Source organism: Setaria viridis, chromosome 3 (genome assembly GCF_005286985.2).
Source record: "Setaria viridis chromosome 3, Setaria_viridis_v4.0, whole genome shotgun sequence".
NCBI classification, from domain to species: domain Eukaryota; kingdom Viridiplantae; phylum Streptophyta; class Magnoliopsida; order Poales; family Poaceae; genus Setaria; species Setaria viridis.
In genome coordinates, this window is record NC_048265.2 from 22284302 (window position 1) to 22297619 (window position 13318).

The 13318-nt window shown below is 43.5% G+C and overlaps 1 protein-coding gene across 2 annotated transcripts; it reads right to left on the reverse strand.

The window, feature by feature from the left end:
* Positions 1–921: 921 nt before the first annotated feature.
* On the reverse strand, positions 922–10692 carry LOC117846890 (4-coumarate--CoA ligase-like 7). Of its 2 annotated transcripts, none has more exons than XM_034728009.2 (5): positions 9561–10679; positions 3866–4052; positions 3613–3758; positions 3435–3502; positions 922–1471 (listed from the first exon to the last, which is right to left on the reverse strand). In XM_034728009.2, the coding sequence occupies exons 1-5, from the start codon at positions 10602–10604 to the stop codon at positions 1243–1245; spliced, it is 1674 nt and encodes a 557-aa protein (XP_034583900.1). In that variant the 5' UTR covers positions 10605–10679; the 3' UTR covers positions 922–1242. The 2 variants fall into 2 exon arrangements, 1 of the variants encoding a protein (XP_034583900.1); XR_004638494.2 differs by having other exon boundaries at positions 1400–1471; positions 3613–3772; positions 9561–10692.
* Between the last annotated feature and the right edge of the window lie 2626 nt (positions 10693–13318).

Below are 13318 nucleotides of genomic sequence, written 5' to 3' on the forward strand. Positions count from 1 at the left end.
TTCCAGCAGTGGCGAGGTGGAAGGCCTGGAGCGTTGTGGTTGTTGTGCGCCTTGACTCCTCACTGCGCAGGCGGTCATGTCCAGCGTCACGTCGGGTCGGACTGGGCGGCGTGCGCCATGTTGAATGTCGCCTGCGCCTCCTGGCTGGCATCCACTCCTGGGTCGCTGAGGCGGGACGGCGAGGAGAAGGGGCCTGGTGGAGTGTACTGCCATGGTGTGGCCTTGACGTCTCCTCCCTACAGTAAATGCGCCACGGCCGTGCTGCGCCACCGGAGTGAATGCTTCGGTCTTGGGGGTGGGGGAGCGCAGTGTCGCATCGGGGGAGCTGGCGACTTGGCCGTTGGGGAGCATTGACTGCCCCCAGATGGTCTACCTCCTCGTAGCTTCATCCTTGATCCCCGCTATCAGGAAGTGGATCCGCCGCCTACGCCACCGAATCCGCCGCCTGCGCCATCGGATCCGTCACCTGCGCCATCGGATCCGTCACCTGCGCCATCGGATCCGTCGCTTGCGCCTGTAGATCCGACGATTCTGGCACGAAATCGAGGCTGTCGAGGTGGGGCCGTCCATGGCGCGGCGGTGGGGGAGGCGATTGATGGAAGAACTTATCCCAGGAGGATAGGGGGTGGGGGTGGCTAGGTGTGTTGGGAGGTGGGGCTAGCGCTGGGGTAAAGGATAGTCGCGGCAGTGGATGCGCGGCGGCGCGGCATTCTGGAGGCGTGGCAGAGGCAGGGGACGGGTCGGGGGTCGGGGTTGGGAGGCACGGGGCTACCGTCCTGCTTGATTGAATCCTCCAACAATTTTCCACTACACACTTATCGCAACATAAAAAACAAAAGCATTGCAACATCTCACGAGCTACAACCCAAAAAGTACCAGTTGGGATGGTTATGGTGGTTGCACTCAGAATCAGAAAGAAAGGGGGCAAACAAACAAAACTGATGTACTCATCACGGCTCGCGGTGGTGGAAATGAAGGCCGTCGAGCTCGATCGAGACGGCGATGACATGATAGTGCTCTAGATTGGCAGTCCCAGTCGATTGTCCCTCTGTGAAGCACTACCGTAAAATTTATGTATCACATCTGGCATGTACCGCTGAAGATGCCCTTGATCTTGTCTTACCTTGTCTGTAGATAGAATTTTTTGCCATGCGACGTCTTTTAATCGCACTATTTTATCTTTACACAAAGTATACCGCATCTCTGTCTTTTATGCGCACATACACACACAAGTAAAATGTTTCACAACCTAGAGACAGCACCGAACTGCAGATAGTTCGTCAACTGCCTTCTCAGTATCTTCCCAGCTGGCGATTTGGGTATGGAGTCGACAAACAGCACCTTGCGGATCTTCTTATACGAAGCTACCCGCTTCGCGACATGGTCCATGACTTGAGCCTCGGTGACCTTGCTTCCAGGTTGCCTCACAACAAGCGCTATCGGTATCTGCCCTGCCTCCTCATCAGGATACCTGCAAATACAGTTAAACTTTTATTCCTGCCAAGAACCCTGCGGATAATAATTGAGCAGTCAGGCCACTTGTGTGCCTGCTAGTCGGCAGTCTTTGTTCTAGTATGTCAAGTTACATTCAAAATCTAGAATACATGGCGCTGAAAAAAGATTAAGACGAGCTTGATTTAGAGTATGTTGAATTTTATGGTTCACACATAAGAGAAGAGGCAGCTGTGAAAGAAACGTGGTCCTATTAGGTTACAGTTTATGATTTTGGTGATTGACTGAGTGATAACATAGTCATTAGGACTAATATTTTATCAAGCATCTATGTTGTAGGTCTTATAGGTTCCAAGAATGTAAACCAAACCAGCAGATCCAAATCAAGATATTCAAAGAATCCAAGCCACAATATCTATAATTATTCTATGGTATCGACGTCACGGTATTCGAATCATGATATTCAAGTGACGGTATCCAAACCATAGTGAAAATTCAAAGATGTAGCATTCAACTCAGAAAAACATGTAGCACCGATGGTCCGACAGGGCATCAGAGCAAGCATCAAAGCTTTTGGTACAACGCGCAGAAGGACACCGGATGAGCTGATAGGCATCAGACAAATGCAACAGATCATCCGATGAATACAATAGGCGGCTGCATATGAACAAGATCACCGGATGCTTCGATGGTGCTTATTTTGCGAGTGTCAGATGAATGGGTGAAGATAAGGCGTGTGAGAAGCACCGAATGATCCGCCGCCCGTGTTGAAGTGACCATCGGACTAAGCATATTTACTTTGAAATCATCCAGAGAGTTCAGGGCCAAATTTCTTCAGCGCCGGATGATCTGATGGTGCCATCGAATAAAGCGTCGGATGATCCGACGCCCTGTTGGATGAAGTGTCGGAGTATTTTTGTGCAGGGAGTCCAACATATGCGTCAACGGGGGCACCAGATAATCCGATGACTACCCCAAGTGATCATAGGATCATCTGATGCTCACATTTTCAGCTAGTCGTTAGAGCAATGGCTCTTTAAGACTACTCTTGAGCTATTTATACCCTCTACTCGCCTATTTGGAGTTGCTGGAGTGTGCACAAGTCCATTAAAGATCAAGACTCATTAAGAACACATCCATACCACCAAAAGTGCAAAAGTAATAATCCAAGGTTTGGCACAAGCTTAGAAGAGTGATTAGTGCTAGGATAGGCCTGGAACGAGTGAGTGCAAGATGTTGCTACCTTGTGATTGGTTCTAGGAGTGAATCTAGCTTATAAGCTTGGTGCGCCGGCAAGTCTTCGGCCCTCCAGCTTGGTATGGAGCAGCATCGACAACCGTGTACGTGGGATGAGGAGACCCCTTCCTTTCTGGATAAGCTCCATAGTGGTGACGGCATCAAAGTGATAGGAAGAGAGGGAGTGGTGAGCCTTGCCTTTGTGGCAAGCTTCTCATCCGGCTTGGTGAGAGCTTTTGTGGCGAGTCCAAGACCTTAACCACGAGAGACTTAGTGAGCGGGGGCATATCCTTGGTGGAGCTCCAATGTGAATAGGGGTGTCATTTGCCTACCGATACCATGGGATAAATCGTCGTGCCAAGCTAATCCACTTCTTTACATTTCCGTATTTCATACTTGGCTTACTCTTTTTTTAAATAATATGTATCTTGTTAGGATTATGTTACAAAAACTCTTTGTGGGTGGAAAGTTTCACTAGATCAACCATAGATTCACATCTAGATAGTATGATCTTAGTTTATACCATAGATTCACATCTAGATAGTATGATCTTAGTTTATATTTTTTATACTTTGTAGCGGAAGCCATATATTAAGGTTTTAAGTTTTGCCTAATTCATCCTTCCGCTACGAGCATCGATTCCTTACAAGTTAGTAATAGGACATGACATGATAATTTTATGGTTCACGTATCAGAGAATTTCAACAACATGAGAGATTGCCAATCAGGTGTTCTAGTTGACTCACGGCATGACTGCAGCTTCGACAACTTCTGGCAATGTTTGCAGGACAAGCTCCAGCTCGGCAGGTGGAACCTGCAGTGTTTTTAGTACAACGTGGAAAATGATCAGTCTTGGAATAACTGCAAGGACTCGGCATTTGTTCTGAAATCTAAAACTAAGAGTAACCAAATTAAACCATAAACCTGGTAGCCCTTGTACTTGATGAGCTCTTTCAGCCTATCCACCACGAACAGGAACCCGTCCTGATCGATGTAGCAAAGGTCCCCAGTCTTAAGCCAGCCTTCAGAATCGAAAGTGCTAGCGTTCGCTTCGTCGTCGCCAACATATCCTGCAAGCGTTGAGCTGAAAAACATGGGCAAATCTGGATGCAGGTGCAGAATCCCAAGCTGAAATGGAAGTTAATATGAACAGCAGCAGCTATCCGTCTTTGGTTACCAGTCATGACGGCAGGCCCTCTCACAAATAGCTCCCCTCTCTGCCCGACAGACAGGGGCTTGCCAGTTATGTGATCCACAATCTTCACCTCTACGTTCTCCGAAACACGGCCGACGGAGCCGATGCGGGTACACTCTTCCCGGTCGATCATCCGTGAGATACCACCGGCCTCAGTTGAACCGTAGCCCTGAATGGGTGCATCAACACTTTCAGTTTGAAAGGAAACTGCATGATGGCATTTCTCTTTTTTTTTTGAGGCGGCATGATAGAATTTCTGATACAAGGAAATCAGCATCATTCTTTGCTAATTCCTTTGAGCAGGAAGAATTGCAGAAAGCAAGATCCGCTGGAGTTTGGAATTCTTCTTAATATATACTCCCTCCGTCCCAAATTATTATCCATTTTGGTTTTTCTAGATACACACCTTTTGACATGCACCTATATATATACTTATGTCTGATACATAGCAAAAGTGATGTATCTAGAAAAGCTAAAATGAATAGTGATTTGGGACGGAGGGAGTACTAAATAAGCTGTGCGCCTTGAGAAAATTAGATCAAGACCAGTGAATCGTAGAGTTCAGAATTGACTCAAACAAATACCCAGAATGAAGCACAAACAGACAAAGGGAAATCGCATGGTTTTCATTTAGAAGATGACATGTACACACAACACATCACTATATGCAGGCACACTGAACTCATACACTAGAGTGTGCTTCTATAACACGCGTACTAGTTATGAAATAAGCTGTGCGCCTTGAGAAAATTAGATCAAGACCAGTGAATCGTAGAGTTCAGAATTGACTCAAACAAATACCTAGAATGAAGCACAGATAGACAAAGGGAAATCGCATAGTTTTCAGAATGAAGTATAGATAGACAAAGGGAAATCGCATGATTTTCGGTTAGAAGATGACGTGTACACACAACACACCACTATATGCAGGCACTGAACTCATACACTAGTGTGTGCTTCTAGCACACGCATATGGATACTACCGTTGAAAGTAAGATTTTTGTTTTGTTTGAATCAAACAGTTAATCCCATGGTCAAACAGTTAATCTACTTTGCCAACCAATGTGTAGGAACAATTAACAACAAATTAATATATGAAATGTAAACAAACACACTAGTGAAACCCAATCGCTGTCAAATTTTTCCCCGTTTTATATCAATTAAATTGTTCTCCGTGTTGATCTAGCAACACATAACTTGTCTTGCGAAATTGGTGAAAAAAAAAAGATCCACATAGGTTTGTCAAATGAGGTACAGTACGTCAGTATATTAAGATCCACCGAAGTCCTCGCTAACTTTTCTAGAGTCAGCACACATTGGTCGTCTGTGAGAGATGTATGCTTGTGACATTGGACCCCAGCAAAAAATGCAATTCGATACCGCGACCTACCGGATCAAATAATTGTCCGTTTCTCTATCTCTTCCAAAAAGTTATTGCTAGAGAAAGAGAGAGACAGAGGAACTAACCAGGTCGAGAGAGAGAAAACTAAATGAATCTGTTTTGTTCGTCCTTTATGCTTTTGCGTAAGAGGTCTGTACTTTTTTAATGTTCAAAGAGCATGTGGGTTCAGAGTTGAAACTGTTCCTCTTCTTGAACTTTGAAGTTGTGGACAAAAAAGACTTGGAAGAAGGCAGCCCAAGTTCTACACGTATTCCGAGCCACATGCGATGTATGATGTTGCAATGAAGGGTAGCAGGATCAAAAAAACCTTACTTTTTTTTTTCCAAACCTCAAGCCCTACCTAAAACTGCTAATGGTGTGAGAATCGCTCAAAACCAAACCAAACCATATATAAAAGAAAATTAATTTCAAACCACACCTACCAACCTATTACTCTTATATATCTAAACCAAACCAACTAAGTGGTGTAAAAGACCACAAACCAAACAAAACTACATCTCTCAAACCGGTTCTAAACCACTTAAAACATTTTTTTCCATATATATCATATCATGTAGATCTAGCAGTACCAATTTGCACAAAGTATCTGAAGAGACATCCCTAAGCAATTTCAATAAAATTCGTTAAGTTTTTAAGGTGTGACACGAGATTTTAGTTTAAGATCCACCTTTCGATGTGGGGTCCACGTGTAGATCTAGGTATGCTAATATGCACGAAGTAGCTGACTGTCATTCTAAGACATCTCCAATAAATTTTAGTTAAATTCGCTAAAATTTTAAATGTGTAAACGCGAGGTTTTAGTTTTAGGGTCCGTTTTTGACGTGAGGCTCACGTGTAGATCTAGGCACGCTAACCTGCAAGAAGTAGCTTACTGTCGTTCTGAAACATCTCCAACAAACTTTAGTTAAATTCGTTAAAATTTTAAGATGGATTTTAATTTTAAAGTACGACTCTGCGACATCTCCTATTTAGTTTGCGATGCGGTGCTGGTACGACGAGCTACACATCCCCGTCTTCTCTGGCCTAGACACTAACGGCGCCATGCTTGGTTTGCGGAACTAGGCCGTCCGGGTCAGGGCCGCCCTGAACAAGAGGGCGCTAGCTATCACAGTTCTGTTTGCGCTATGCTCGTCAACCAAAACTTTCTCCACCGACTTGCAGTTGCAGTGGCAGCGCTACGCGACGCGCCCGTGACCTGGCCAGGCCGCTGCCGGAGCCGCCCGGCCTCCGGCCCGGACGGGGACGCACCTCGGTGTAGTAAACAACTTTACCATTGACTTGGCACCGAACCAATCTAATTTGTACGGAATATAACATAATATATCATCAATCGACAATATGAGAAGATAATGCTAGTGGGCCCCTAAAGGATTTCAAAAAGGATCTGTGTCGACTTGCGGTCGACTGTTCAGCCTCCTGCCTAATTAAATTGATTTTCTTAGCCATCGATCATCATCCGAATCCTGATCTTGGTGAGCTTGTAGTAAGAATGACACTAGGATTATTTCAACGAATCAAAAGTCAAGTGGTGAATCATGACGAGCTAAACAAATTCCGCCCTGTTTATGAGGTGTTTATGAGGGTGTTTCGATCCTGGAGCTAAAGTTTAGTTCGTGTCACATCGAATATTCGGAAGCTAATTAGGAGGACTAAATATAAGTTATTTATAAAACTAATTACACATATGGAGGCTAAACGGCGAGATGAATCTATTAAGCCTAATTAATCCATCATTAGCAAATGGTTACTGTAGCAGCACATTGTCAAATCATGGACTAATTAGGCTTAATAGATTCGTCTCACCGTTTAGCCTCCATCTGTGCAATGGATTTTGTAATTAGTCTATATTTAATACTCCTAATTAGTATCTAAATATTCGATGTGACAGGAGCTAAAGTTTAGCTCTGGGAACCAAACGGCCCCTATCGCACTAACTAAAGTTTATTTAGCTGTGTACTCCCACTGTCCTGTAAAGAGTGTCTTTTTTGTTCTAAGTCAAACTGTCTCAAATTTGACTAAGTTTACAATAAAGAGTATAAACATTGATAGACTAAATAGATACGCTATGAAAATATATTTCATAATGAAACTTGTTAGGCATCAAAAGTATTGATATATTTTTATATAAATTTAGTGAAACAGAAGATGATTTGACTTAGGATAAGACTAAATGGACACTCTTCATGGGATGGAGGTAGTAGTCGGGATGGTAGGTAAGACACTAGCTAAACTTTAATTAGGAATCCAAACAAATTCTCAATTAAAATTTGGCTAGCTAAAATTTTAATTGATGGGATCCAAACGGAATGTTAACGGAGTACCAAGAAAATTATCTTGAATGCTACGACTATCTCTGGTTAATTCTTTGTGACCTCGAAGCTACACGTGAAAACAACTGTCTTGTAAACACAATTAATGCTGCTTACCAGCCAAAAAAAAATCAGCTTACGGGCACGAGTAGGTAGCCCATGCGGACCGTGATAGCTACATACTTGGCTCGCCATGACCATAGGAAGTTCATTAGTTTTCTCCCGCAAGAAAAAAAAACAAAAACAGAAATTACAGGCACAATGATTTAACGGGGAATGGCTTTATTGAATGTTTCCTAACTTTTCTATACACATAACTTTTGTTACATATATATATATATATATATATATCAAGAAAAATAAAAAAATAGTAATTTAGAATGGAGGGAGTATTCCACATCTTAGATCTCGTTTGAAAAAAGAGATTTTAGGATCCAGATCCCTATAATTTATTATAAACTTGTACTAGATCCTAAAATTTCTTACAACAATATCCTTAGAAACGGGCCCTTGGAATTTTACAGTATACAGTTTTTTCTTACAAAAACATGTCATTAATATTTCAAGCTTATTGTTCACAAAAGATAATTTGGTTGGTTTCTTAGCTCTTAGTAAGGTGGAACTCACCACCATTGTACTTCTACAACTCAGCACTAAAGCAAAAGTGATGTCTAAAGCATTTATTGGCTCATTTGGCATGGATTCGGATTCTCAAAGAAATGATTTTGGAGACAGATTTATTCTGCAGAAAACAGTTTTTTCTAGTTTCAGGCTTCCTGAAGAACTAGAAACATTTCGAGTTCTATCTATGAATCATTAATCTTTTGGTAAGGATTCTTATGCTTCTCTCCGTTATTTGTTGTCCATTGGTATGATTGTCATGTTTCTGAAGAGAATCAGATTGCAGAAATCCTACAAAACGGCACTAACTATAAGATAGTGGACATTATTTTAGGCCATAATTTAAAACAATAATGCAGTGATGTCATAGTCATACTAGTCGATTTCAATAATTCTATTATTTTCATAAGCTGAATAGTCTACTAGAGCTTTGCGTTCAAAGTAAGGTAATATTATTTAATTGATTTTGAGTTTTCTCCCTGCCCCACCCCAGAATTATGACTTTGATTTGTTGTGGTAGTAACACACTGACACCCTACAAGAATTGATTGAAAACCACCAGCAATGCATCACCTGATACAGTCATCATGGTATTTAAAACGAGGAACGTGGTACATGCTTCCACTAAATAATTATTGTCCTAAGAACATATCCTTTTCCCTCAAGACAGGTTCATAGCTACATCGATCTATACGTGATGTGTTTGGATACTAGGTGCTAAACTTTAGCTTCAGATGTTCGAATGCTAATTAGGAGAACTAAACATGAGCTAATTATAAACTAATTGCAAACCCCTGTGCTAATTCGCGAGACGAATCTATTAAACCTAATTAATCCATCATTAACAAATGGTTACTGTAGCACCACATTGTCGAATCATGGACTAATTAGGTTTAATAGATTCGTCTCGCGAATTAGAATTCATCTGTGCAATTAATTTTGTAATTAGCATATATTTAATACTCTTAATTAGCATCAAACATTCGATGTGATAAGTGCTAAATTTTAGCAGGTATCCAAACGGAGCATTAGTATACACAACTATTTCTAGTTTGAGCTTGCCACTTGAGATCTTTCGAGTGAACCTGTGGCAGCTGGATAATAAACTGGAAATGTCTGCTAAGCTGGTAAAGCATTTTCGGTTGGTTAGCTGGAGGTCCAATATATGCAAAACAAAAAACTGGCAAATTATCAATTTCTGATATGCCATTCTACCGCAACGAGGCTCACCCTAATTTGAGGAGTTTTTTTCACCAAACGACATTTTACGGGAAAACTAATTGAAGGTTTTGAAGGCAACAAAAGACAATGAGCATGAAATGAAAGCGACATGGCCAAAACTTACCATGCAGAGATTCACGTTGGGGAATCGTCGCCGGAACATCTCCGCTGCCGTCGTCGGCAGCGGCGCGCCACCGCATACCACCCGCTCCAGAGCCTCCAGGCCGCACCGCTCCTTCGCCATCCCCATCACCACCGGCGGCGACGCCGTCATCTCGCTGACCGCCCACCTCTCCGCTGCCTCCACCACCCCTTTCACGCCGCGCCGCGCCACCGTGTCGGTGACCAGCACCGTCGTCTGCCCCAGCGCGACGCCCTTCAGTGCGTAGTAGAACCCGAGGGAGTGGAACATTGGCGCACCCAGGAGCATCCTGTCGCGACCATGCCTCGGCTTATGGGCCAGAGCGTGAGCCCCCGCCAACATCGCGGTGAAGTTCCGGTGCGACAGCGCCGCGGCCTTCACTCGCCCGGTTGTGCCTGACGAGTACTGGATCGTGGCCGTCTCCGACTGGTGCACCACCGCCGTTTCCGGCGCCACTACCTCCCCGCGGTCGTCGTTGTGCAGGAAGGAGCGGAAGTGATCGGAATCGAGCAGGACGGTGGGAAGGCCAGCCGGCAGCTTGGCGGCGGTCGATGACACGGCGAAGGCGACGGACGCATCCGACAGGGCGACGAGGCGGGCGACCTCGGAGGCGGTGAGCGCCGGGTTGGCCGGCGACACGACGGCGCCGAACGAAAGCAGGGCGAAGTAGAGCACCGGGACGTCCAGCCGCGCCGGCGCGAGCACGAACGCGACGTCGCCTCGGCGGAGCCCGACCCGTGAGCGCAGGCCCCCCGCTAGCGCGCGCACCTGGGACCGGAATGCCGGAAACGACACGGTCTCGCCGGTGGCGGCGTCGAGAAGGGCTGGGTGCGCCGGGAGCGGTGACGGCAGGAGCGAGAACGCGAACACCGTGAACGAGAGCGGGCCATCCGTCGGCGGCAGCGGCACCGGCGGACGCAGGCTGCGGAACGTCTTGGTCTCCTTGCAGTAGCCGCTGCGGCCGTCCACGGCGCCGGGAGCGGTGGCGCAGCCGTCGGCGCTGGCCGCGGGCGGGGGAGTGGCCATTTCCTCGCGGCACTCTGTTGTTGCTGAGCGGACGACTTGGCACGGGGCGGACGCTGTGGTTGGTGATTTTGTCGGGTGGCCGTGGCTTCTTCGATTTTTTATAGACACGGTGTGGCTACTGGCTATGGTCAGAGGCGCAGTTTCTGAGGTGTATAATCTGGTCAGTGGCGCAGGCTACGGTACAAAGTGTACAAGCCACCACGTAGCGTGCTAGGTGGCGTGTCAACAATTAATGCTGCTTACCAGCCAACAAAAAAAAATAGCTTACGGGCACCGGTAGGTAGCCCATGCGGACCGTGATAGCTACAAGTAATCTATATGTAACAAAAATATATAACTTTTGTTACGTATCTATACAGGTGCATATAAAAAATATATACCAAGAAAAATCAAAATAAATAGTAATTTGGGATGGAGGGATTATTCCACATCTTAGATCTCGTTTGAAAAAAAGGGATTTTAGGATCTAGATCTCTAAAATTTATTATAAACTTGTACTAGATCCTAAAATTTCTTACAACGATCGGGTCTGTTCGCTTCAGCTTATAAGCCGGCTGAAAAACTGAAACAACTGATTTATTGTGAGAGAAAAACACTGTTTGGTGGCTGATAAGCCGGCTGAATAAGCTGAAGCGAACAGGCCCGATATACTTGAAAACGGGCCCTTGGAATTTTACAGTACACAGTTTTTGTTTCAAAAACATGTCATTAATATTTCAAGCTTATTGTTCACAGAAGATAATTTGGTGGGTTTCTTAGTAAGGTGGAACTCACCATCATTGTACTTCTACAATTAAGACTAAAGCAAAAGTGATGTCTAAAGCATTTATAGGCTCATTTGGCATGGATTCGGTTTCTCAAAGAAATGATTTTGGAGACAGATTTATTCTGCAGAAAACAGTTTTTTCTAGTTTCAAGCTTCCTGAAGAACTAGAAACATTTCGAGTTCTATATCTATGAATCATTAATCTTTTGGTAAGGATTTTTATGCTTCTCTCCGTTATTTGTTTTCCATTAGTATGATTGTCATGTTTCTGAAGAGAATCAGATTGCAGAAATCCTCCCAAACGGCACTAAGTGGACATTATTTTAGGCCATAATTTAAAACAATAATGCAGTGATGTCATAGTCATACTAGTCGATTTCAATAATTCTATTATTTTCATAAGCTGAATAGTCTGCTAGAGCTTTGCGTTCAAAGTAAGGTAATACTATTTAAATCACTGGCTGCTGCGTTAGCGAATTAGCCCTTTTTTAGACCCTTAATAAAAGAAAACCCCTTTAAACGGCCGCGAGCTTTGATCAGGTGGCTCAAACCCAACGGTACAAAGTGTACAAGCCACCACGTAGAGTGCTAGGTGGCGTGTCAACAATTAATGATGCTTACCAGCCAAAAAAAAAAATCAGCTTACGGGCACGAGTAGGCAGCCCATGCGGACCGTGATAGCTACATACTTGGCTCGCCAGGACCATAGGGGATTCTTAGTTTTCTCCCGCAAGAAAAAAAAACAAAAACAAAAATTACAGGCACAATGATTTAAGGGGAATGACTTTACTAAAATTTCTGCCAACTTTTCTATATGCATAAATTTTATTACGTATCTAAATATATTATATTTAGATGCATATAAAAAATATATATCAAGAAAATTTAAAATAAATAATAATTTAGGATCGAGGGAGTATTCCACATCTTAGATCTGGTTTGAAAAAAGGGATTTCAGGATCCAGATCCCTAGAATTTATTATAAACTTGCACTGGATTCTAAAATTTCTACAACAATACCCTTGGAAACGGGCTCTTGGAATTTTACAATATACAATTTTTTCTTTCAAAACCATGTGATTAATATTTCAAGATTATTGTTCATAAAAGATCATTTGGTTGGTTTCTTAGCTCTTAGTAAGGTGGAACTCACCACCATTGTACTTCTACAACTCAGCACTAAAGCAAAAGTGATGTTGTGGCTGAGCGGACGATTTGGCACGGGGCGGATCGCTATGATTGGTGGTTTTGTCAGGTGGTTGTGGTTTCGAGGATGGTTGGATCTTTAGTTCGGAATAAAATTCATGTCACAATGAATATGCGGAGACTAGTTAGAAGGACTAAATATGAGGTAATTATAAAACTAATTACACAGATGGAGGCTAATTCGTGAGATGAATTATTAAGCCTAATTAATCCATCATTAGCAAATGTTTACTGTAACATCACATTATCAAATTATGGACTAATTATGCTTAATAGATTCGTCTCGCAAATTAGTCTCCATCTGTGCAATTAATTTTATAATTAGTTTATATTTAATATTTCTAACTAGTATCTAATTCGATGTGAATTTTAGGTGTTACCGAAGAAACAAACACTTCAATTTTATAGACACGGTTTGGCTACTGGCTGTGGTCAGAGGCGCAGTTTCTGAGGCGTAGAATCTGGTCAGTGGCGCAGGCTACGGTACAACTGTACAAGCCACCACGTAGAGTGCTAGTACTTGGTAGGTGGCGTGTCAACAAAATCTTGCGCACTGTTTTAACAAATGCGGCTGATTGTTTTTTCAAACTATTAAGGTTGATTTTAAAAGCCTTAAAGACACACGTTTATCACGTGAGTAGCAGTAACATTGAAGCTACAGGATCGGACTAGAGGGAGTTGATGTCGACGATGAGATAACTTGGAACATCTCGAATGAGGCCTCCATAGAATGATTAGAAAA